This window comes from Vipera ursinii (genome assembly GCF_947247035.1).
Source record: "Vipera ursinii genome assembly, chromosome: 2".
Lineage (NCBI taxonomy): Eukaryota > Metazoa > Chordata > Lepidosauria > Squamata > Viperidae > Vipera > Vipera ursinii.
Genome location: NC_139513.1, coordinates 195144430 through 195171372, shown reverse-complemented (window position 1 = coordinate 195171372; position 26943 = coordinate 195144430). Strand labels below are relative to the sequence as shown.

Genomic DNA, 26943 nt, shown 5'->3' with positions numbered 1-26943 from the left:
ATATATATATAGGGTTAAAAGAACAGAAGATAGTGCTCATTTTGAATTTCATCTGAATAGTAGGCCTGAAAATTTAAAGACCTCTATATGCTAAGGTCTCCAGTGAAGTCTGTCATACAGACTTCACCTGGTAATATCAGGCCAAGTTCTTTCAATTTCCAATCACAATCTATCGCCTGATCTATCTTATGCAACAAAGCAGATAATTATTTGTGTGCATGCTGAAGAGAAATACAAACAGATAAATTATTCCATTTCAGCATATCCATCTGTTTGGAATAATGATCTGCAGATTTATTTGTTCAAATACATCAATAAGATGCAAGCACTTTCATGACAAATATACAGAAAAAAGGGATCAACACAGAACAGTAACCTAGTTTAAATGGAAAGAAAGCTTATGACAATATACTCCCGAGAGATTTCTTTTCTCCAGTTAAGTTACTTATGTCAATAAAATAGAGGGCAATAGGCTTAAGAGGGACATTAGTTTGTACATTTTCATTAAACTTCAAAATGTTAATACATGCCAGTTGAACACTACAACTAAAATGTACATATAAGCAAGAAAGGGAGAAATTAATTACCTCTTCTCTCTGAACAGTCCAGTTACTACAGTTACAGCAGGCAAACTGGCTGTTGGATTGACTGATAAAAGGTTTAGTGTGTGAAGTCAGTCTTACGTTGTGCTCAAAACTGCTCATCCTCATTCTGGCACAGTTTGGTCCATAAAGAGGCTTTAGGCTGAGACAGACCTCAACTTATCAAATAAATTGTTGCTTTTAAAAAAAAGCCAAGTATACTAGTACTGCTGAAGGCCAGGCTGAGATGTTTATAGGAAGTAGTCTGGGGTACGCCGAGTAACATGAGGCTCTCCGCGGCGAGGTGCTGGATCAAACTGAAGGCTGTGGAAAGAAAAAAAAACCCACTTCCTTTACTTTTAACTGATTATGAACGTATAAACTTGTTTATATGTGATTCTCAACTTTTAAGGGATATTAATATTGATGTTATATTTATGTAATCTATATGCATATAATCAAGTCAAAATAGGTTTTAAGAAAGGGGTTGTTTTGAGTAAAAAGATGCTTTACCACAAACAAGCAGTGTTTGAGAAGGAGGAGTCCTCTGGAGGAGTGCCAGAAGCCAACAAGTAAAAATGACATCTGATACATTTCTATCAGGTTTCGAGCAGACAGGGTGTTTAAGGGTGGATTGGCAACAACTGGCAGCTCAGACAAGCATTTCCCATTCCAAACTTAAAATCACCTAGATCAGCGGTCTTCAAACTTGGCCCTTTGATGACTTGTGGACTTCAACTCCCATAATTCCTCAGCCACGCATGCTGAGGGCCAAGTTTGAAGACCCGACCCAGATCCTTGGGGGGGGGGGGGGAACGCTGAAATCCAGCTATTTTACCTGCGCTTAGGATGTTGTGGGCACAGGACACATACAGCTTATTTTCAGGATCTCTATCCTTCTATGTTTTGAACTACTTATAACAGGACTAAATACTAAATACCGTGCATTAAGAGAAGGTTTGATTTGTAATACAAGCGTAAGAAAATATTTTGCATGAACTGAAACAAAAGGTACAATTTAAAAAGATTTAAATGACTTTTTATAAAACTCTAAAATTAGAATATCAAACAGATCCAACCTAGAACTAAGAATTAAGTAGAGATTTCCTGACAGTGAGATCAATTAATCAGTAGAATGGCTTGCCTTCAGAAATTGTGGGTGCTCCATCACTGGAAGCTTTTAAGAAGAGACTGGACAACCACTTACCCAGATGGTATAAGGTTTCCTGCTCAAGCAGGGGGTTTGGACTAGAACTCCAAGGTCTGTTCCAATTCTGTTACTTTAAGTTCTAGTGCAGGGGTAGGCAACCTCGGCTCTTTTATGACTCGTGGACAGCTATGCTGGCTCAGGAATTCTGGGAGTTGAAGTCCACGAGTCATAAAAGAGCCAAGGTTGCCTACCCCTGTTCTAGTGAATCCTATTTTTAAATGGTGGTCTTGCCTAATCAAAACTATTTATTTATTTATTTATTTAGATTTATATACCGCCCTTTCCCGAAGGACTCAGGGCGGTTTACAGGGTATTTAAAAGAAAATCAATACAAAAGTTAAAACAAATTAAAAAAGATTAAATGAAACCGAGAAAAAATAAAAACCCAGTTAAAATTAAAAATTAAAAAATTCTCAGCCTGGGCCAGAGAGCTCGAAGAGCCAGGTCTTCAGGTCCCGGCGGAATGAACGGAGGGCGGAATGAACGGAGGTCGGGGGCAGACCTAAGCTCCGCGGGCAGCTGGTTCCAAAGGGCAGGCACGCCCACTGAGAAGGCCCTACCCCTGGGTGTTACCCGCCGGCAATCTATGCGAAAACACCAGCAAATTTCAATTCATGTGTTCTCAAATCATGTCTTTCACAAACTCTTGTTTGCATAACGTGTTCAACCAGTTTAGTTAACCTAGTAACTATTTGTACACATCCTGTGCTAAATTTGCATAGTATTTACCTTAGTTCATTTGGTTTGATTTTTCTGTTGCAAAATTATAACCTATTGGGTTAATTTTAGTCTTATTTTTTTGCTAAAATATATTTTGTTAAAACTGAAGGTTCTTACAAGGAATATTTTAAAGTATCATCTAGTTCCATGATAGCAGCCTGATTTCCACAACGGTAACAGTAATTAGGTGCACTGAAAATAGTGACTACATTTCGATCATGGCACCAGTTGTAGCCCTGTAATGGGAGAAAAATAGTTTCAATAAAACAAGATACATGACTTAACTAAGACAGATCCAATAAATGCCTTGCTTTATCTTTTCCAAATATGTTTTACTGAAATGTGAAACATTAACAATGCACTCTGAGATAAAAATTTTATAATTGTACATGTTTTCCACAAAATTCTTTAAAATATTTTCTTTAGATCATTAATATCATAAACCTTTGACCTAGGTTTGTATTGCGAAGCACTAAACACATTCATCTTTTACAAAAATGCTCCACTCATTTAAAAGTTATGCCATTACGATTGGTAAAATATAAAGCTACTTATAATTGCAGAGATATTACAGGAGTGACTGATGAATGAATTTAAAAAAGAGGAGTCTGGATTAATGTTTTAGTTGAAATTTGCCCATATACATATTATATTGATCTTTAACCTACTGGAAAAAAACAATTATACTACTATATATACTAAGTTGTGATATTCTGATTCAAAGGCAGATAAATACTTCCAATGAGATTTGTATGTTCACTGTACCAGTCAGCAGAACTTTAAAGAAGTTAAATCTTTCCATGATTTTTGCATAGCCAGACATGGTACTACAAAAAATGCATTTTGGTTCAGGAGACGTTAAAGAGACAATAATACAGTATAACTGCTGTGACAAGTATTTACTTGGGAATGCATGAGTATCATACACGACTAAGAAAAAGCATGATTGCTGAGAGATACAGCTAGTGCAATTGTGCCAGATCTGAAACACCTTTGCCATTTCAGATTTACATAACTGTACTTCCTTCATATAAACTGTACTTCCCCACCATCTAGTCAGAGCCGAAGAAGCTTCTTGGATGAGAAGCAAAACGTCTTCAAAGAAAAACAAAGTCCAGTTGCCTCCTGAAAAAGCACCTTTGGGACAAACGTGACCTGGATGACTCGAGAATCTCCATAGACAACCTTTGTATAAACTTTTTTTAAAAAATTCCATTTATATCCCACCCTTCTCCGAAGACTCAGGGCGGCTTACAAGCTTAGCAGTAGCCTTCATTCTATGTATATGTCTGCTTATTAGGGCTTTCACACACACCCCAAGCGGCATTATTACAAAGTCAGCTTAATTGCCCCCAACAATCTGGGTCCTTATCTTTTTGCCCAAAGATAAGGCACTTTGAATCCTCAATTGATTGGTACAATATAATTTTACCTCCATTACAAGTTGATGAGCCCGAGACACCAATGTAAGTCCATTGGCATGGTTAAATGTTTCAGAAATATCTTGACCAAATGTATAGCCTGCACCACGTGGAGAAATCCCCCAGCCACCACGATCATCTGGATCTGACCATAACAGATCACACATTGGACCCTATTTAAAAATGGGAAAAAATAGTTTGTACATGTGTATATAACTCCAATATTTGGGAACAGTAGCAGCTGCTTCTATATTAATTTTAGTGTCTTCAATTCTAAAAATTTGATAATTTGCTTTAACATTCTACAATTTAAGTTCTTCAACAATATGAAAAATACCATAATCTCCATAAAAATGTAAGTCATTTTCAATAATATTACCTCATGTGGAACTTCCTGCAAACGATCAAGTGCTCTAATATGATCCAGTGTATCTATAGAAGGAGAAAGACCTCCATGGAGGCAGAAGATCTAATAAGAGAAAAGATGGAAAGATTTAACTTCTTTAAAGCTATACATATGCAGGCAGGGTCTACCTTAAACCTTTTATTTCTTGATTGATTTTTAAGGCCACTGAACTAAGCAGCCTTCCTTCTTCCTAGCATACCAATATGGAAGATGTTGGCAATTTTTACTTTGGTTTGGATTATCTAAATCTTAATGTCAAGATATTAACTGACAGTGGATAATTGTAGCTTAGCTTAGTAGACACTGTCTTTGAAATTTGACTTTTTTTCTCTAACCACCATTACATTTAACAACTGTTCAGTTTAAACACAACAATAAGGTATAGTTAAAATTAGTACAGCTTCTGATCTTCCTGGGTATTCAAAACTTTAAGCTACTCTATTAGCACATTTTAGATTAATATTTTAAAACTTATATCTATCTAAAGCAGGGGTGTCAAACTGCCGGCCCGTGGGCCGGTTTTATCATACCGAAGCCGCAATGCCATCCCATTGCTGGCAATGCCAAAAGTTGTGATATGTCGCGTCACGTCACATGGTGAGTTTGTCACCTGTGATCTAGTCATAGGGTCTTCTGAATGTTTACTCTTTATTATGGATAAATGTATTGTGAATAAATATGGACATTTTCATGTAATAACATGAATTGAGGATGTGAGATCTGAGGCGCAGCATCAGGCAATTATATTACCATTAGACAATTATTACACTTTCACACATCTGCATCATTCTAAAGAAAGACTTCCAAGAGTAACAAAAAAGACAACAAAAAAGTACTCATTTATTATTCAAATATAAATATGTAAATTATATTTTTATCAAATGATCAATCTTCATTTAATGAAACCTAATGAGACCATATTGTTGCATAACGTTACTTACTTGCCCATCTACTAGAGCTGTAAGAGGAAGATAATCAAATAGATCTGTGAAATATTTCCAAACATTGGCATTTCCATATTTCCGCAGACATTCATCATAAAATCCATATACTTGTGTAATTTGTCTGCTTTCATGGTTGCCTCTCAGAATTGTAATCCGTTCTGGGTAGCGCACCTAATTACAGAAAACGAATAGACATTGTAATCATCCATATAATTGGTTACATTATTTTTCTCCATGTTGCACGCTTATGCCTTTGTACATAATCTGATAGTCCAAACTATCAAAAAGAGTACCATAAAAAACAGATTAGAAACATAAATTAAGATAGCCAAGAAAATGATAAGTGAGCACTTTCCCACCCTAGATGAGTTCAAATCACCAGGACCAGATGGACTACACCCCAAGGTTCTGAAGGAACTGGCAGATGTGATCTCAGAACCACTGAACTATATCTTTCAAAGATCCTGGAGCACTGGGAAACTATCGGAGGATTGGAAAAGAGGTGATGTAGTTCCCATCTTCAAAAAAGGAAAAAAATGGATCCAGGAAACTACAGACTTATCAGCCTAACCTTAATACCTGGGAAGATTCTGGAAAAGATAATCAAGCAATGAATCAGCAAACTGCTAGAGGCAAACAAAGTCATTACCAAAAGCCAACATGGGTTTGTTAAAAACAGATCATGCCAGACAAATCTTATTGCATTCTTTGACCAGGTGACAAAAGTAGTGGACCAGAGGAATGCTGTGGATATAATTTACTTGGACTTCAGTAAGGCATTTGATAAATAGACCACAAGCTACTACTTGATAAGATAGAAAAATGTGGGTTAGATAGCATCACCATCAGATGGATTCGTAGCTGGCTGACTGCCCATACTCAATGTGTGGTCCTCAATGGAACTGCATCTACATGGAGGGAAGTGTGTAGTGGGGTGCCCCAGGGCTCTGTTCTGGGCCCAGTGCTCTTCAATATCTTCATCAATGATTTGGATGAGGGGATAGATGGGGAACTCATCAAATTTGCAGGCGACACCAAGCTGGCAGGAATAGCCAACACTCCAGAAGGTAGGTTTAAGATACAGAAGGATCTTGACAGACTCAAACACTGGGCGCTATCTAACAAAATGAAATTCAATGGTGAAAAAAGTAAGGTTCTACATTTAGGCAAGAAAAACCAAGTGCACAGGTACAGTATAGATGGTGCTTTGCTCAATAGTAGTAACTGTGAGAGGGATCTTGGAGTCCTAGTGGACAATCACTTAAATATGAGCCAATGTGCTGCAGCTGCCAAAAAAGCCAACACAGTGCTAGGCTGCATTAACAGAGGGATAGAATCAAGATCACGTGAAGTTCTAATACCTATTTATAACATCTTGGTAAGGCCACACTTCAAATACTGCATCCAGATTTGGTCACCATGATGTAAAAAAGATGTTGAAACTCTAGAAAGAGTGAAGAGAAGAGCAACAAAGATGACTAGGGGACTGGAGGCTAAAACATATAAAGAACAGTGGCTGGAATTGAGTTGTTGTTGTTGTTAGTTGCGAAGTCGTGTCCGACCCATCGCGACCCTATGGACAATGTTCCTCCAGGCCTTCCTGTCCTCTACCATCTTCTGGAGTCCATTTAAGCTCACGCCTACTGCTTCAATGACTCCATCCAGCCACCTCATTCTCTGTCGTCCCTTTCTTCTCTTGCCCTCAATCTTTCCCAGCATTAGGCTCTTCTCCAATGAGTCCTTCCTTCTCATTAGGTGGCCAAAGTATTTGAGTTTTAGCTTCAGGATCTGGCCTTGTAAAGAGCAGTCAGGGTTGATCTCCTCTAGGACTGACCGGTTTGATCGCCTTGCAGTCCAAGGAACTCGCAGGAGTCTTCTCCAGCACCATAGCTCAAAGGCTTCAATTCTTTGGCGCTCAGCCTTTCTTATGGTCCAGCTTTCACTGCCATACATTGCAACTGGGAAGACCATAGCCTTGACTATACGCACTTTTGTTGACAGGGTGATGTCTCTGCTTTTTAGTGTGCTGCCTAGATTTGCCATGGCTTTCTTCCCCAGGAGCAAGCGTCTTTTAATTTCTTGGCTACAGTCCCCATCTGCAGTGATCTTGGAGCCCAGGAAAATAAAATCTGTCACTACCTCCATTTCTTCCCCATCTATTTGCCAGGAATTGAGAGGGCCAGATGCCATGATCTTGGTTTTCTTAATGTTTAGTTTCAACCCAAGTTTTGCACTCTCCTTCTTCACCCGCAACAAGAGGCTCTTTAGTTCTTCTTCACTTTCTGCCATTAGAGTGGTATCATCTGCATATCTTAGGTTGTTGATGTTTCTTCCGGCAATCTTAATTCCAACTTTTGATTCATCTAGCCCTGCCTTTCTCATGATGTGCTCTGCATATAAGTTAAATAGGCAAGGCGACAGTATACAGCCTTGCCGGACTCCTTTCCCAATTTTGAACCAATCAGTGGTTCCGTGTCCAGTTCTCACTGTTGCTTCTTGGCCCGCATATAGATTTCTCAAGAGACAAATAAGATGGTCTGGTATGCCCATCTCTTTAAGGACTTGCCAGAGTTTGTTATGATCCACACAATCAAAGGCTTTAGCATAGTCAATGAAGCAGAAGTAGATGTTTTTCTGGAACTCTCTAGCTTTCTCCATGATCCAGCGTATGTTAGCAATTTGATCTCTAGTTCCTCTGCCTCTTCGAAATCCTGCCTGTACCCTATGGAATTGAGTATGTTTAGTTTAATGAAGAGAAGGACTAGGGGTGACATGATAGCAGTGTTCCAATATCTCAGGGGTTGCCATAAAGAAGAGTCAAGCCATTCTCCAAAGCATGTGAAGGTAAGACAAGGAGCAACAGATGGAAATTAACCAAAGACAGAAGCAACCTAGAACTAAGGAGAAATTTCCTGACAGAACAATTAATCAATGGGACAACCTGCCTCCAAAAGTTGTGAATGCTCCAACACTGGAAGTTTTTAAGAGGAGACTGGACAACCATTTGTCTGAAATGGTATAGGGTTTCCTGCCTGAACAGGGAACTGGAGTAGAAGACCTCCAAGGTCCCTTCCAACTCTATTTTTATTATTATTATTATTATTACATTATAATAGATACTAAAAATCCCAGTTTTAAAAATACACTACAAATAGGCTTCAGTTTTACAAACTCACCTTTAATGCCACAAGAAGAGTCACAGTTTCCACTGAGTAATAGCCTCTGTCAACATAATCTCCCATGAATAGATAGTTTGTATCTGGCGATTTCCCACCAATTCTAAAAAGCTCCATAAGATCGTGGAATTGCCCATGGACATCCCCACACACTGTGACAGGGCAACGAACCTCCTGAACATTTGATTCTTTTGTTAGTATCTCTTTTGCCTAACAAGGGAAAAAACAGACAAACAGCTGATCATCTGGGAAACCTGCCTAGATTTACAAATAAATTAAACAAACTTCAAGAAAAATTCCTAAGGGAAATGTTAGGATATTTCTGTGAATTCATGTTACAGAAATTCAAAATCCTGTTCAACGTTAACTATACTCATAATTTTGCTCACCCACTCATCTCTTTCCAATTTCATTTTTCTTACCTGTAACTGGCAATTAAGATAGTGTAATAAAATTAGGAGAATGAAAGTCAATGTATATTTTAAAAACTCAGGGAAGGTTTTAATTATAAATGCACAGTATATACAAACCTGTATTTCATCAGCAACAGGCTAAAAAACTGAAGGCACCAAAAAATTAAACACTAACTACAACACTGTTGTTTTTTCTACCTTCTTTTTTTTTACCAATGGTAACTTTTAAAAGATACTAGTTTTTAGGAATTAGAACTTTTTTTCTCCCAAGCAAATCATTTGCCAGCAATAAAATCCAGAGCGGACTGGATCACTGGATTTGAAAATTATGATTTATAAATCTAATGATTTATAAATCTACACATTACTTAAATGAGTGTACCGTAATATCTAAAGTTACCATTACACTGCCTGTAATTTTTCTTTTTCTTAGTTTAGAAAAAAGTATATATTACACATATTAGAAATGGGACAAAATGACAGTAGTACAATAAGGTTCTGTTGAATAAATCTTAAATATTAAGTTTATTTGCATGTGAAGTAATGTACCAATTCTCATTGGAAAATAGTCACTTTATTATATCAAAATTTTATTATTAGGTCTTAGAGGATTTTTAATAATTAATATTAAATGATGAAAGCATTGTTTTTATGTCATTAGACATAAAATTGTAAAAAATTATTTTCACAATTCAGAACTCTGTTCTAGTGCTTAGCTAATGATTTCTACAAATTAAATAGAAACATTTTTCCCAACAATACTAATAACTATTTATTGTGAAACTGGTTCTCTCCTCCATCTCTGAAATTTATGACTGGAAATCTGAAATGAATACCTATGTGATTAGCAAGGAACTCTATGTAAGCAGGAAGTATCTATGTCAAAATACATCTATGTTTAGAATGAGAAATATGCCAAGCTACTAATAATTTTTAAAGATAAAAGCCAATTTAAAATAAAAAAATCAATTTAATTGAAACAAATTTTTAAATAACAATTTTTGTTTACTCTGCTAATTCCCAGGGCTATGCTGAAATAGTTTTGCAACAGAGTATACCAGAAGGAATTTCATTCAGTTCTCAATCCTTCCACAATGCAGGTAGTCATTGACTTACAATCACAATGGAGCCCAAAATTTCCATTGCTAAGGAAATTTTGTTGTTAACTGAGTTTTGCTCAATTTTACGATCTTTCTTGCCACAGTCATTAACTGAATTACTGCAATTGTTAAGTTAGTAACACAGTCAAATGAATCTTGCTTCATTAACTTTGCTTGTCCCGAGGTCACTAAAAGTGATCATGTGACCTCGGGACATTGCAACCATCATACATACACGCCAGTTGCCAAGTGTCCAAATTTTGATCACATGATCACGGGGATGCTGCAACAGTTGTAAGTGTGAAAAACAGTCCTAAGTCACTTTTCCAGTGCTGTGGCCTTTATGAAAGACAGTAGTCTAAGATAAAACTATACATCTTTTTGCCCTATCATTGGTAATTAGGATCCATGCTACATGACTTTTACTCACACACTGCAGGCATATTTGTTATGGTAACTGTATCAGTATATAGAGATGCCTATGTGGCCTTGGATAAATCTACTGATACTTTGTTAACTGATTTTAGGGAGCTGTGGTTGTTGTTTAGGTTGCTTATTTTCAAAATGCATACATACACAAATAATATATGCAACTCTTTGCATATACTCTTAAGCACAAATTATTTCCAACATTGCTTCTGGGTAAAAATATTGTTAGAAAATAAAAATAGGAGCATACACCCAAAGCTGTTTGGAATATATCTACCTGTCCCAATAAGAGACAGAAGTAAAGTATGGTGGTACAGAGCATCCTCAAATGTTAGAGAGGCTGATAATGTATTATTACTTCACCTATTTAACTTCTGATGAATGAATATGTTGTGACCGATTATGCTTTTAATGTTGTAAAATTGGAGATCCCTGGGTCAAAGTATGCAAAGTACCATTTCAATAATACTGAATAATCTTAAAATATTAAATAAACGCATTTTATACTGATGTCACAGTCTGAAAATAATTCTTTAAAGTTGATAGTATATGTGAAATTTAATCTCATTAACAGAGTTGATAAAGACATCATGTTAATATTGTTAGCCTGTACCAGTAGCACTTTTGGTTACTGCTAGAAATGGCTAAAAAATGCTGTTCCAATATTGCAAAGAGAAAGCAGATAGAAAAAAAAATAAAGGAATGTCAAATATTGGCCCAACCAGATTTAGATGGAAATACATAAAACTTTAAATTACACAGAACTCAATCTGCATAACTTGAAAGTCTACATGTTTCTACAGTATATCAACTATTACTGGTTCATGTTCATTCCTTCTTTGGGAGCAAATTAACAACTGCTGCATTTATATAGGTAATCTTGACTTATGCCCACAACTGACCCTGGAATTTGTAAGTTAAACAAATCATGTGGTCATAAGTCCAAATGCAGCTTATCCAATAGCCTTTTTTCACGGGGAGGGGAGGGGGGGGAACACCATTATAAAACACCATCATGTGACATTGCAATCAGCTGTAAATTCCTCCAGTTGCTAAGCGCCCAAAATGCCATGTGAGTGTGGTGGTGGTGGTGGTGGTGTGGCAATCATAACTTCAACAGGTCATAAGTTAATTTTTTTTAAAAGTCGGTTGGAACTTTGAACGGCAGCTAAGCATCTGATTGTAAAACAAGGACTACCTAAGACTCAAACTAGCGACTACCAACTTCAAAATATTTTTACATTTAATAGTGAGAATACCATTATTTCATATGGCTTGAGCCCATATATAAATTATGTTTCATTTCAGTTTTAAGCCTCTTAGAGCAGAGGCTCCTGCAGAAATAGGTGGTCTATAAAGTCCTGAAGGTAAAGGTAAAGGTTCCCCCGCACATGCGTGCTAGTCGTTTCCAACTCTAGGGGCCGGTGCTCATCTCCGTTTCAAAGCCGAAGAGCCAGCGCTTGTCCGAGGACGTCTCCGTGGTCATGTGGCCGGCATGACTAGACGCCAGAGGTGCACAGTACGCTGTTACCTTCTCACCGTAGTGGTCCCTATTTTTCTACTTGCATTTTTACGTGCTTTTGAACTGCTAGGTTGGCAGAAGCTGGGACGAGTAACAGGTGCTCACTCTGTTACGCAGCACTCGGGATTCGACCTGCCAAACTGCCGACCTTCTGATCGACAAGCTCAGCGTCCTAACCCACTGAGCCACCGCGTCCCTTAATGTCCTAGGGACAGTCAATGCCACCCTCTGGGCATAAGGAGCTTTTTTAAAGCCAGATGATGACAATAACAGACTGTGGTTGTTGTAAAACAGGATTAGGACACCTTTTTGAAGAATTGGTACCTTAACCAAAAAGGAATCTCTTCAAGCAATTTTAATCAACTATATGTATATAGAAGTTGGGGAAAAAACAATGTAGCTGTAGTATCACATGTCTACTACCTTTAATAAAAATATTAAGAAATCCAAAGCTTTCATCACTTCTAAACTAAATACATGCCCAAACTACAACTCAGCTCAGGAATCTCTTAAGAAATTTAGTGTATAAATAAATAAAAATAAATAAAATAAATATTTTGATTCTGATCTGCCTAAAAAAATCATAAACCAGACTGCCTATTTATGTTCAAATTTAGTGAGAACCCTATTAGTTTAAACATGTGTATGTTTTAATCTCATGTGCCACATATGAGAAAAGTACATATGTGCATATAAGGATCTACTGTACTTCAGCACTTTTTGTTGAAAGTTCTTTAAGTGAAATAACCTAAAGAGAAAGCCACATTACAGCTAGTCCTTGACTTACAACAGTTTGTTAGTGATTGTTCAAAGTTACAACAGCACTGAAAAATGTGACTTATGATTTTCAGTTATGACCTTTGCAGTATCCCCACGATCATGTGATCAAAATTCAGACTCTTGGCAACTGACTCATACTTATGACAGCTGCAGTGTCCCGGAGTCCTGTGATCACCTTCTGATAAGCAAAGTCAACGGGGAACCATGTTACTAACTTATCAACTGCAGTGATTCACTTAACAATTGTGGCAAGAAAAGTCAGAAAATGGGACAAAACTCACTTTACAAATGTCTCACTGGACAACAGAAATTGTACTCAACTGTGGTCATAAGTCAAGGACTCCTTGTAGTTGATGTTTCAGTAAAACCAATTTTATTTACCATTGGCAACTAAAAGGAGCATAATTTTGAATATTTTTTTTTCAAATGCACTGGATCCTACATATGCCTCATCTTGATGTTAGATAGGAATGTTACACAAATGAAGATGACTGAATCATCAATTGGCACCAAGTACACAACCACTGTACCCTGTTAATCTTTTAGTAGCTCTAAAATATAAATATAATATAAATATAACATGTACAATGGTGTTCAAAGTTTGTGTAAATAAAAATTGTGTGTTTAAACAAATTACAATCTGTGAATCTTCAGTGTTTTAAATATATGCAAGAAAAAATAAAGGGAAATAATCTAGAGGCATTATCATTATCTTTTCATAAGCTGTTTTCCAACTCCATATTTAATTAAAATAATGTTAAACTCTTAATTAAACTTAATTATTTTATTATGGTGCAGGAAGTCCCATGAGAGTGTTCCATTTATCCTCCTTCAACAAATGTCAGGTCTGTTTATAAATCAGAAATAAAAAGTGAGAGTAGACAAATGACATTTTGAAGAGCTGCCTTTGGGGGAATTTATCCCACTCATTTTTTAAATTCATTTTGTCTTCTATACCACGGGTCACAAGAGATCATTCCACGATTTTTCAATCAATTTCATCCTGCCTGACCTTGACTCTCCATTCATACCTGTCAACTGGCAAAACAGAAATGTTAAAGACCCCCCCCATGTCAATTTTTGCTGATCACAGACAAAATCTCAGAAACTAAGATTCTGAGAACAATAAGGGACACAAAATGTTCTCGGGAGGGCAAAGGGCTACAATGCGCGCATAATTTTTTTTTTTACATTAAAAGCAGAGGATAAAGTCCAGACTGTGGGGTTGTTAATTTAACTGGGTTTTAGATTTACTCTTGGGGCTTGAATTTAATTTAATTGTTTTATTTGTTTTAATTTTTTTGTATTCATGGTTTTAACTGCCCTGTAAACCGCCCTGAGTGTCCTACGGGAATAGGGCGGTATACAAATCCAATAAAATAGGCTGACCTGGATTAATGATGGGTTTTTAAAAGTTTTAATTTTAACTGTGTAATTAATATTTGGGGCTGTTATTTAATTTTTTTCTTAACTTGTACTGTTGGTTTTTTTATTGTTGTTATTAGCCGCCCTGAGTCCTCTGGGAGATAGGGCGGCCATATCAGTCCCATAATAAATAAATAAATAAATAAAAATAAAATAAATAAATGTTGTTAGCCGCCCTGAGTCCTCTGGGAGATAGGGCGGCCATATCAGTCCCATAATAAATAAATAAATAAATAAAAATAAAATAAATAAATGTTGTTAGCCGCCCTGAGTCCTCTGGGAGATAGGGCGGCCATATCAGTCCCATAATAAATAAATAAATAAATAAAAATAAAATAAATAAATGTTGTTAGCCGCCCTGAGTCCTCTGGGAGATAGGGCGGCCATATAAGTCCCATAATAAATAAATAAAAAAATAAATAAATAAATGTTGTTAGCCGCCCTGAGTCCTTTGGGAGATAGGGCGGCCATATAAGTCCCATAATAAATAAATAAATAAATAAAAATAAAATAAATAAATGTTGTTAGCCGCCCTGAGTCCTCTGGGAGATAGGGCGGCCATATCAGTCCCATAATTAATAAATAAATAAATAAATAAAAATAAAATAAAGAAAGAAAGAAAGTGCCGTCTGAGAATGATTCTTTTAAGTTTTCTATTTCTGTCACGTAGGCAAAACCTTTCTTGATAAAATCGTAAGAGTTCTGAACCTTCTCTCCATCTTGGTTACGTTGCCTTGGCTCTCGGCAGCCTGTTCTACAATACCCTTAAGGTTACTAGCAGGCAGAAACCAACCAACGCCTTTTGTGAAGTAATTCTCATCAGCCTGTTTCCACCCCCCCACCCCTTCCCTTGCTCCCACAGACGTCGTTTTTCGGACGGCCGCGAGCGAGGGTCCAGAGCGGAGCGGAACCCCCCACCCCGGGGCCCGTTTCCGCGTTCCACGTTCCCCACCTTCTCGCAAAGGGTCCGAACTTGGCTCTCGCTCAGCTGCTTGCACTCGTTCAGCTGCTCGATCCATTGGTCCAAATCCTTGGTAAAGCTCTTGTCCTCCATGCCGGCCGGGCCGCCTGCCGCCAGCTCAGTTTTGAGGCGAGAGAGCGCTCGGCGGCGAAGCCAGGGCGGCGGTGCCTAGAGGAGGCCCAAAAGCAGCAAGAGGAAGACGGAGGGGAAGGGAAAAGCCGTCGCCGTCGCGCGGAAGGAAGGAAAAAGGGGAGGGACCAACGGGCAGATGCCCAACCGCCCGTCTCCACAGGGCGCGCGAGAGCCTAGGCCTCCCTCCTTCTTTCTCCGGCACCGTGTAATGGCGGACGGCGACCATCACGAGCACTGCGCTCTTCCGCTTTACGCCTCACGTCAAGAGGGTGATAGCGCCCCCTTCGAGCCGGAGGACTCGACTCTTGCAGATATTTCAAACTCGGCCCTTTTATGACTCGTGGACTTCAACTCCCAGAATTCCTCAGCCAGCATGCCTGGCTGAGGAATTCTGGGAGTTGAAGTCCACGAGTCATAAAAGGGCCGAGTTTGAAGACCCCGATAGAACTTTCGAGCCGAGCGCCCCGCCTGCTCGGTAGAAGGAAACGTGGGGGGGAAGTTTTTCGGGGACCGGAGGCCGGGCTAAAAGAGCCGGTTTGTTAGTAATTTAGGTATTAAGTGGGTCCAGCTATGCTACCCGAGCAGTTCTTCCAACTAGTTTCTCAAGCATAAGCACCCCTATTATATAGCAGTAGGAACAAAGGGGAAATAGAAAGTAAAAGTAATAGCTTTGTCTCGACCTCAGGAAATCTGAATTTCTTTTCAAGTTTTAGCAGCATTGTTGTTGTTGTTGTTGTTAGTTGCGAAGTCGTGTCCGACCCATCGCGACCCTATGGACAATGTTCCTCCAGGCTTTCCTGTCCTCTACCATCTTCTGGAGTCCATTTAAGCTCACGCCTACTGCTTCAGTGACTCCATCCAGCCACCTCATTCTCTGTCGTCCCCTTCTTCTCTTGCCCTCGACCTTTCCCAGCATTAGGCTCTTCTCCAGTGAGTCCTTCCTCCTCATTAGGTGGCCAAAGTATTTGAGTTTTAGCTTCAGGATCTGGCCTTCTAAAGAGCAGTCAGGGTTGATCTCCTCTAGGACTGACCGGTTTGATCGCCTTGCAGTCCAAGGGACTCGCAGGAGTCTTCTCCAGCACCAGAGTTCAAAGGCCTCAATTCTTTTGCGCTCAGCCTTTCTTATGGTCCAAATTTCACTGCCATACATTGCAACTGGGAAGACCATAGCCTTGACTATACGCACTTTTGTTGACAGGGTGATGTCTCTGCTTTTTAGTGTGCTGTCTAGATTTGCCATGGCTTTCCTCCCGAGGAGCAAGCGTCTTTTAATTTCTTGACTACAGTCCCCATCTGCAGTGATCTTGGAGCCCAGGAAGATAAAGTCTGTCACTACCTCCACTTCTTCCCCATCTATTTGCCAGGAATTGAGAGGGCCGGATGCCATGATCTTGGTTTTCTTAATGTTTAGTTTCAACCCAACTTTTGCACTCTCCTTCTTCACTCGCAACAAGAGACTCTTCAGTTCCTCTTCACTTTCTGCCATTAGAGTGGTATCATCTGCATATCTTAGGTTGTTGATATTTCTTCCAGCAATCTTAATTCCAACTTTTGACTCCTCTAGCCCTGCCTTTCTCATGATATGCTCTGCATATAAGTTAAATAGGCAAGGCGACAGTATACAGCCTTGCCGGACACCTTTCCCAATTTGGAACCAATCAGTGGTTCCGTGTCCAGTTCTCACTGTTGCTTCTTGGCCCGCATATAGGTTTCTCAAGAGACAAATAAGATGTTCTGGTACTCCCATCTCTTTAAGAACTTGCCACAGTTTGTTATGATCCACACAATCAAAGGCTTTAGCATAGTCAATGAAGCAGAAGTAGATGTTTTTCTGGAACTCCCTAGCTTTCTCCATGATCCAGCGTATGTTGGCTATTTAATCTCTGGTTCCTCTGCCTCTTCGAAATCCTGCCTGTACTTCTGGTAGTTCTCGATCCACATACTGCTGGAGTCTAGCTTGTAGGATTTTAAGCATAACTTTACTAGCATGAGAAATGAGTGCAATGGTGCGATAGTTTGAACATTCTTTGGCACTGCCTTTCTTTGGAATTGGAATGTAAACTGATCTTTTCCAATCCTGTGGCCACTGTTGAGTTTTCCAAATTTGCTGGCAAATTGAGTGTAGCACTTTTACTGCATCGTCTTTTAAGATTTTGAATAGCTCAGCTGGAATACCGTCACCTCCACTAGCTTTGTTGTTGCTCAGCTTTTCTAAGGCCCACTTCACTTCACATTCTAGGATGTCTGGCTCTAGGTCAGTGACCACCTCAGTGTGATTATCAGGGACATTAAGCTCATTCCTGTATAGTTCTTCTGTGTAATTTTGCCATCTCTTCTTAATCTCTTCTGCCTCTGTTAGGTCCCTGCCATTTTGGTCCTTTATCATGCCCATTTTTGCATTGAACGTTCCCTTCATCTCTCCAATTTTCTTGAAAAGATCTCTGGTCCTCCCTATTCTATTGTTTTCTTCTATTTCTTTGCACTGTTCATTTAAGAAGGCATTCTTATCTCTTCTAGCTATTCTCTGGAATTCTGCATTCAATTGGGCGTATCTTTCTTTTTCTCCCTTGCCTTTCGCTTCCCTCCTTTCCTCAGCTATTTGCAAAGCAGCATACAGCACCTAATTCTGTTTGAAGGCATCCCACCTCTCCTGAAGATTCATTGTAGTGTCTTTTGTATTTTAAAGCATGTTTTCCATATTGCAAACTCTGTTAATTAATTGGGTGTGAATTAATACTTGGAGAGAAGTTCATCAGAAAAGATTTAGGTCGACACAGTTGGTTCAAAAACACATCGGTAGAAAGCAATAAATATTATCCTAAAATCTACATTAATGTATTATCGATGCCACTAGGAGTCAGGCTCAACTTAGCTTTTTAGTAGCAATGCCACAGTGCTGATTTGCATTATTTTTGTTATCAACTAAAAATTTTCAGATGTACTTAACCAGGTTGATTCCAACCTATGCTCATTCAAATTTCTTTTTCCTAAACAGAAACAAACAAAAAATACGGTGTTGCTTACAACTTTATTAGGATAATTTCACATTCCAGCCAGTCTGGGGCCATTTACAACTTTGATAAGCACCTCTTCAAGTAATTAATGAAAATATTGAATACCAGGCCCAGGATCAAAATGTATAGCACCTACTTGTATAACTCACTCAAGTTTCATGAGCTTTCTTTGAAACGTTTCAAGCCAGAGGCTTGCTAATCAGAAGTTTTATTTATTTAGCAAATACATCACTTAGCAATGGCAATTTTGTTCCAGTTGCCATGATAATACATGGACTACTTGTACCATTTGAAACTTAACATTAAGAAAACCAAGATCATGGCATCCGGCCCTCTCAATTCCTGGCAAATAGATGGGAAGAAATGGAGGTAGTGACAGATTTTATTTTCTTGGGCTCCAAGATCACTGCAGACGGGGACTGCAGCCAAGAAATTAAAAGACGCTTGCTCCTGGGGAGGAAAGCCATGGCAACTCTAGACAGCACACTAAAAAGCAGAGACATCGCCCTGCCAACAAAAGTGTGTATAGTCAAGGCTATGGTCTTCCCAGTTTATTTATTTATTATTTATTTATTTATATACTGCCCTATTCCCGAAAGTCTCAGGGCAGTATTTAAAAACAATGCAATATAAAATTAAAATTAAATTAAGTATAGCCCCAAAAAGTCAAAATCACAATTTAAAATCATTAAAACCCCTCAGTCCAGGCCACATAGCTCAAAGAGTTGCAATGTATGGCTGTGAAAGTTGGACCATAAGAAAGGCTGAGCGCCAAAGAATTGAGGCCTTTCAACTATGGTGCTGGAGAAGACTCCTGCGAGTCCCTTGGACTGCAAGGCGATCAAACCGGTCAGTCCTAGAGGAGATCAACCCTGACTGCTCTTTAGAAGGCCAGATCCTGAACCTAAAACTCAAATACTTTGGCCACCTAATGAGAAGGAAGGACTCATTGGAGAAGAACCTAATGTTGGGAAAGGTTGAGGGCAAAAGAAGAAGGGGACGACAGAGAATGAGGTGGCTGGATGGAGCCACTGAAGCAGTAGGCGTGAGCTTAAATGGACTCAAGATGGTAGAGGACAGGAAGTCCTGGAGTAACATTGTCCATGGGGTCGCAATGGGTTGGACACAACTTTGCAACAACAACACTTGTACCATACGGTAATGAAACATTCATGGGTTTGACTTTCTCTTAAAGGTTTTTACTGGCAGTCTTATCTGAAATAATAGTTGACAAGTCTCATCAAAGATCTAAGTAAGCATTTCACAGACTATTCAAAATATTGGACAGAAAGATTGTCATAAAAAAAGATTTAATTCCAAATAAAAAGAATGTCCACTGTTAAATCTTTGAAAATAAAGGAAAAATATGTTAAGTGATGTTATTTATTCTCACTGCATTCTCACAAACCTTTTTTCTGTTGTACAGTTGTATAATGAATATGGTCCACACTTGTAATTTAATTCATGCCATGTGTAATTCTACTTCTCTCTCTTCTGAAAGGGAGGCATAATGGCTTAAAAGACACTGGAAAAGGTCTATACTTTGAGTCCTACCACTGTGTGATGGAGTGAGCTCCTGTCACTTCCCTCAGCTCCTGTCAATCTAGTAGTTCAAAAGAATGTAAATGCAAGTAGATAAATAGATACCACTTTGGTTGGAAGATAACGTTCCATGTTTCATATTGCAGCATGACGTCTTGCTGGCCACAAGATTATGGAAACATTTTCGAATAGCACTGGCTCAATGGCTTAAGAAACAGAGATGAGCTCACCCCCTACGACTAGTGTAAATTCTGCAGGGATACGTTTATCTTTTATGTCCTCTGAGGTTCAGCTATTTCTAAATCATTTCCTTTTTGTTTTGCCTTTTCAAGTATACTGGTAATTTCCACATTGTCATCTGTATTACACAAAATTCTTCAACGATTCTGCAAGCATTTCAGTGTAAAACACTCTTAATGCCTTCATTTCTATATGTTTATCTGCTCATCCTATGGCTAATATTTTAGTTAAGCAAATTAAAGTCCATTTGCAATTTTTCTTATAACAAATGAGACAAATTTCATCAGGCAGTTGAGGGTGATTTATTACATCACTTTTACATTAAAGCGACACAGGGATTGATTTTAGAGCAGAAATATGTGCTACATTAGTAAATATGTAGCATTTGAAGCCTGTATTACTGAGATGGAATAAACATGATGGGTGTAGATATTTTTTTCCTCTTAACTACTTATCAGGCTACTCTCCCAGATCAGCACTTTTTTCTGATTTATGGAGAGGTGGTTAAACACAAGTAAGTAAAGCAAAGTACTGTAGCAGAAGAATCAAGAAGTCTATAATTAGTTTTCCCCCCCTGCAAATGCTTTATTAACATTGCAAGATGAATTCAGAATAGTAAACTGGAAGTATCTAATGGCACTTCCTAGTTGAAGACTGATAAATAAGGCTTGTGTGGCTTTGAAATAATTGCTGGGAAATGGTCCTTGTCACCATATATTAGTTACCATACTGTTGTATACCCAGTTTTTTCCATTGATTATTTTATTGTTCTATTTTATTTCTGTTTACACTCTTTTCATTTCTTCCTTTTTATTGTTAAGCCACCTAGAATAGCCACATGGCGAGATAGGCAGAAAATAAATTTAACTTATTGGTATTATTTCTTCCATACAGTCATGGCTGTGCTACTGTGTAAGAAGAAACCTAAAAAGCTCAAAACCAATTTGCCATCCCTGTGTCATAACTGAACCTAACTGGAATTTATCTTTGCCAGACAAAAAAAATGCTGACAATCATTAACTGTCATTCCAAAAATATCACCTCCAGAAATATTGGTGATTTCATAGTTATTGAAATGGCATTGTTTCACAAACCAATATTGGAAGGATATGGGAAAACAGCATGTGACAAAGGCCAAGTTTGTTCATACCATGTTTGCTGATGATAACTGTATGGATAAGCTGCTATAGAACTGAAGTACCCATGCATTGGATGGACCTGTGCAATGTTAAAACTTTGCGATTCTCTAACACCAAAGTGACTAATGGTCTCTGTATGAAACCTACTGGAGTATGCAGTATTCACCATACATGCAGTTGCAGACACTGCAGGATTTAATGGATATATTTCATAGGAATTCAATTCTTGATAAGTCTGAGTTACTAAGTGGGAATTACTAGTTTGACAGAAGTACCAAGAATAGTAAGGACAGACAGTCCTATAAATGTGCATAGAAGTTCCCTCAAAATACTCATTTTGACTAATAGTAGACCACTCACCACAATTTTGGATATTGTCACTGAAAGGAGGTTCGGACTGGAAACTTTGCTGTTCCATGGATTTATTTAATTCTGTCACCATTGAGGATTCTGAATTATATGGAGATGGGTATTTGGTAATTTCAGATGTTTCGTTATTTGCACTATTGTCTAGAGATAAACTAATGCCTACGCGGCACTTAGACTCTACATTTGAATAATTTTCAAAAACACCTGATTTTAAGTTTTGCTGTGCATTTTTTCTGGCCAGTAGAAAATCACCTTCACCTAATTTTTCCACTGAGCTAATAGCTTCTTCAGATCTCTGAACTTTCACTGGAGATACAGACATGCATTTATTTATATCACTACAGGAAGAAAAATATTCAACATGTTCCTTTGCATTCTGATTGGTTTTTCTTCCCTCTTTGACATTGTTTAGATCTTGCAAATTTTGCTGAATCGGTAATGCATCTGCATTATTGAATTTGAGTTCTGAGGTATTTGGTGAAGCATGAATATGTTCATAGGGATAAGCAGCTTTTAACTGTGAAAATGTGATTGGTGTTCTCTCTCTCAAATTCCTATTGTTTCTATACTGGGTTTCCAGTGGAGTTCTTAATTGTGGTCCTTCACCTTCTGAGGAATTACACTTTCCATTGTCTCTGCAAAACAAACATCAGATTAATTTCCTACAACCTTTGAAGTAATTTTTACAATATCAAAAGGGTGGAATGTTAAAATATCCTTCACCGTAAAATCAGCTTCTCAATTCTCCAAATGTCTCGGAAGTGCTGTGAAGAAAAGAATTCACTACAACACATTAAAACCGTAGGGTTTTCTGGAATTCATTAAAACTGCTGTCTTTATATTTATGAACCCAGAATGAGGCATTAAAGTTTTGCAGATCAGGCCTATATAAATAGCTTTTTAAAATATTGACTATAAATATCAAAATCTAAGACTCATACATGTAGCAAACTATACTGACTGAATTCACACATTATGTTAAACAAATTACGTTTTAAATTAGTTGTGTGAACACTTCCCTTGAGCTGGTTTGTGGAAAAAGAGAGCAATCAATATACAATACTGGAACACCGTGATCAATACAGTAGATTTCATTCTGCATCCTGAAATTTCTCTCAATATAGAACTCCATACAGAAAACAGAAGAGTAAACAAACTTCAGTATGATCAGATTATTTGTACAGCACCCTGTTCTGTTTCTTTTCATGAAGATAATAAAGTAGCCAAGACTGCAAAATACAGCACTGCTGGCTTACCCACATTGTTCAACAATAAAACCAAGCAGAAACCCTAGCTCTTAAGAGAATAAACTCTGCATACAGTATATTTATTTATTTATTTATTTATTTATTTATTTATTTATTTATTTATTTATTTATTTATTTATTTATTTATTTATTTATTTATATTTATATACCGCCCTATTCCCTGAGGACTCAGGGCGGTTTACAGGGAATTAAAAATCCAAAATACAAAAATTAAGAACAAATTAAAAAGTATTAAATTAACCCTGTAGTCAGTTAAAAAACCCCAAATTAAAAATTCTTCCTCAGTCTGGGCCCGAGAGCTGAAAAAGCCAGGTCTTCAGGCCCCGGCGGAATGATCGGAGGTCGGGGGCAGTCCTCAGCTCCACCGGCAGCTGGTTCCAGAGGGCAGGCGCTCCCACTGAGAAGGCCCTATCCCTGGGTGTCACCCGCCGGCAATCTCTCACCGGCGGAACCCTGAGCAGACCCTCCCTGTGGGAGCGCACTGGGCGAAGGGCGTTTGATACCGGCAGCAAGTGTTCCCTCAAATATCCCGGACCCAGGCCATGTAGGGCTTTATAGGTGATAACCAGCACCTTGAATTTCACCCGGAGGGCAACCGGAAGCCAATGCAGCTCGCGGAGTAGAGGTGTTACATGGGAGTATCGGGAAACCCCCATTACAACTCGCGCGGCCGCATTCTGCACCAGTTGAAGCCTCCGAGTGGTCTTCAAGGGCAGCCCCATGTAGAGAGCGTTACAGTAGTCCAAACGGGAGGTCACAAGCGCATGAGTGACTGTGCGTAGGGCGTCCCGGTCCAGATAGGGACGCAACTGGCGCACCAGGCGAACCTGTGCAAAAGCCCCCCTGGTCACGGCTCCTATGTGATCTTCAAAATTGAGCCGTGAATCCAGGAGGACGCCCAAGTTGCGAGCCCTATCAACGGGGGGTAACACCTCACCCCCCATCATTAGAGGTGGAATAACATGGTTAACCCGGGACGCCGATACGCACAGCCACTCAGTCTTGGCGGGATTGAGACGAAGCCTGTTTCTCCCCATCCAGACCCGAACCGCCTCACCTATTAATGGGATTTATATCCCGCCCTATCTCCCGAAGGACTCAGGGCGGCTAACAACAAAACATATAATAAGTACAGAAATTAAGATAAAAATAAAATTAAAATCATCTGTGCAATAAATTAAAATTAAAAATTAAAAATAAATTAAAAATTGTAAATATAATTAAAATGCCTGTCAGTCCAGGTCAGCCAGGTGGAAAAGGAGTGTTTTGAGGCTGCGGCGAAAGGACTGGAGATTTTGGGCCATCTGAAGCTCAGGGGGGAGCTGATTCCATAGGACTGGCGCTCCCACAGAGAAGGCCCTCCCCCTGGGGGTCGCCAGCCGACATTGTCTAGCCGACGGTACCCTGAGGAGGCCTTCTCTGTGTGAGCGTACTGGGCGATGGGAATTCGTTCCCGGCAGCAGATGGTCCTGCAAGTATCCCGGGCCTAAGCCATGTAGGGCTTTAAAGGTAAGTACCAGCACCTTAAATCTCACCCAGAGGGCAACCGGTAGCCAATGCAGCTCACGCAGGAGGGGTGTAATATGGGAGTATCAGGGTGCTCCCTTCACTACCCATGCAGCTGCACTCTGCACCAGCTGAAGCCTCCGGGTGGTCTTCAAGGGCAGCCCCATGTAGAGAGCATTACAGTAGTCTATACGGGAGGTAACAAGTGCGTGGGTGACTGTACGTAGGGCATCTCGGTCCAGAAAGGGGCGCAATTGGTATATTAGGCGAATCTGGGCAAATGCCCCCCTAGCTACGACTCCAATATGATCTTCAAAACTGAGTCATGAATCTAGGAGGACGCCCAGATTGCGTGCTCTATCAATGGGAGGTAACATCTCTCCCCCTATAGTCAAAGATGGAACCTCTTGGACTAAATGAGATGATGTAGAGCCACTCAGTCTTGGCCGGGTTGAGTCGAAGCCTGTTCTTTCCCATCCAAATCTGTACCGCTTCCAGGCAACGGGACATCACGTCGAGGGCATCACTGGGTTGGTTCGGGGTGGAGATGAAAAGCTGGGTATCATCAGCATATTGATGATATTTCACCCCGAAGCCACGGATGATCTCTCCCAGCGGCTTCATATAGATGTTGAACAGGAGGGGCGAGAGCACCGATCCCTGAGGCACTCCACAACGAAGGGGCCTAGGGCTTGACCTCTGCCCCCCTGCTAACACTGTCTGCGACCGGCCCGAGAGGTAGGAGGAGAACCACCACAGAACGGTGCCTCCCACTCCCAACCCCTCAAGACGACGCAGTAAGATACCGTGGTCGATGGTATCAAAAGCCGCTGAGAGATCTAATAGGAATAACAGAGGAATAACCTCTATCTCGGGCCCGCCAGAGATCATTCACCAGCGCGACCAATGCCGTCTCCGTGCTATACCCGGGTCTGAAACCCGATTGGTACGGATCCAGATACTCAGCTTCCTCCAGGACCAAAGGGAGCTGCCGTGCCTCCACGCTCTCAACGACCTTCGCAAGAAAGCGAAGGTTGGAGACAGGACGGAAGTTGTTTAAAATAGCTGGATCCAATGCAGGTTTCTTAAGGAGGGGCCTTACCACCGCCTCTTTCAAGGCGGCAGGGAAGTACCCTTCACTCAGTGAGGCATTGATAACTGCTAGGAGCCAGCCTCGTGTAACCTCCCGAGATGCATAGACTAGCCAGGAGGGACACGGGTCCAACAAACATGTGGCGGCACTTAGTTTCTCCATGATCATACAGTATAACATAATGCCTTGACCCAAAAGTACTTTCAAAAAGGCAACTGGACCTCCTTGATTTTTCTTGAAGACATTTCAGTTCTCATACAAGAAGCTTCTTCAATTCTAACTAACTGGTGGGGAATGAAAAGGATTTATACTGTTTGCAGTCAGCCAGTTGTTAACACTCTGGAGTGTTGAGTCTTCAGGAAAAATCAAGAAAGTCCAATTGCCTTTTTGAAAGCACCTTTGGGACAAACCAAGACCTGGATGACTGAGAATCTCCATGTACATAATATCTTGACAGACAGCAGCCAAGCATTGCCTACACATTTTTAGGATTAGGTTTAATTTATTTATAAGCATTTTTCTAATACTTCACTGCTTCCAGGTAATGATTTAATTTCCCCACTGCTTCTCTGGAAGCTCCTGAGAAGGAGAGATGAAGGATACAGATTGCTGATACCATATTCCAAATTTGTGGCTACATTCCAGAGGCTTCATCTAGATTTGATAAAGGAGACAAAATGGAATGGAACCATGGAGGATTTCAAAAAGCCAAACCATGAGCGAGCATCAGTCCAGACGTAGGGGCTTATTTTTTTATGGCATCACACAAATTTTAATGGACATTGCTCAATGTTCAGGGATATCAGCACTATGGTTGATGTCAGTGAACACCATCAAGAAGTTAAAACAGATTGATTTTCTGCAGTGTAAGCCATTATTGAGAGGATTGAAGATTATTTTAGCTCTAGAACTGGCTTTTAAATTAGATTCAAAGAGAATCATAAATATTGCCAAGTTTGCTATTAGCCACGTTTAAACATGTCACCCCCAAAATAAAGGATATTTAAAGTTGCACAATAATGATAAAATTTGGGGGAAAAAATCCTAAATGAGTTTTAAAATGAAAGATCTACTTGCTGTATGTTTTAAATGGTGGAATGTCTTAACACAGAATGTCAGTAACCTCTCTTTATTTTCTCCTCCAGCCATCTGGCATATATATTTGTGAATCATCCATTTATGTTACTATATGTAAGTGGAATAAAAATAACTTATTGGGAACTACTAGCAAGATTCCTAGTACAATGCAATTTTCACTAATGAAACTGCATTCCTCAATCAAACTGGCAAGTTATATTCCCATGCAAATGAGGGGTGGAGAGAAAAAGGCTGCAGCAAGAAGAAAAATCTACTGATGTATTGTTAGACCCCAGTCTTATCTAAGCACATTTTTGAACAGAAGTTTAAAAGTGAAATAATAAAAGTTGTAAACAAATGCATTAGGTGGTTTTTTCTATTAAATCAATATTTATGCTTCTTATATATACCTCATGTTTCTCTTGGCTTCCTTTTCATCTATCTTGGTAGTTGTCATCAATGAAGCAGCTACCTA

At 39.3% G+C, this 26943-nt stretch overlaps 2 protein-coding genes across 2 annotated transcripts in view; both read right to left on the bottom strand.

Annotated features, from left to right (window-relative positions):
* Positions 1-224: 224 nt before the first annotated feature.
* PPP2CB (protein phosphatase 2 catalytic subunit beta) lies at positions 225-15449 on the bottom strand. The gene is made up of 7 exons (XM_083355125.1): positions 15080-15449; positions 8459-8668; positions 5280-5453; positions 4312-4401; positions 3944-4105; positions 2629-2747; positions 225-905 (listed from the first exon to the last, which is right to left on the bottom strand). The coding sequence occupies exons 1-7, from the start codon at positions 15179-15181 to the stop codon at positions 833-835; spliced, it is 930 nt and encodes a 309-aa protein (XP_083211251.1). The 5' UTR covers positions 15182-15449; the 3' UTR covers positions 225-832.
* A 4857-nt stretch (positions 15450-20306) lies between these two features.
* TEX15 (testis expressed 15, meiosis and synapsis associated) overlaps positions 20307-26943 on the bottom strand; it is a 45627-nt gene continuing 38990 nt past the window's right edge. Inside the window, exons 8-9 of the mRNA XM_083355129.1 lie at positions 26879-26940; positions 20307-22159 (exon numbers count right to left, since the gene is read on the bottom strand). Of these exons, the coding sequence (XP_083211255.1) occupies positions 21103-22159; positions 26879-26940 (1119 nt within the window). The 3' untranslated portion in view covers positions 20307-21102. The remainder of the gene's footprint in view (positions 22160-26878; positions 26941-26943) is intronic.

Bases quoted from the DNA above. Each gene is read 5' to 3' on its own strand.
- PPP2CB (XM_083355125.1), bottom strand. From the start codon at position 15,181: ATGGAGGACAAGAGCTTTACCAAGGATTTGGACCAATGGATCGAGCAG. The intron at 4,106-4,311 runs GTAATATTATTG...ATTTTTAAATAG, and splicing joins TGCAGGAAGTTCCACATGAG to GGTCCAATGTGTGATCTGTT. The intron at 2,748-3,943 runs GTAAAATTATAT...CTCCCATTACAG, and splicing joins CTCATCAACTTGTAATGGAG to GGCTACAACTGGTGCCATGA.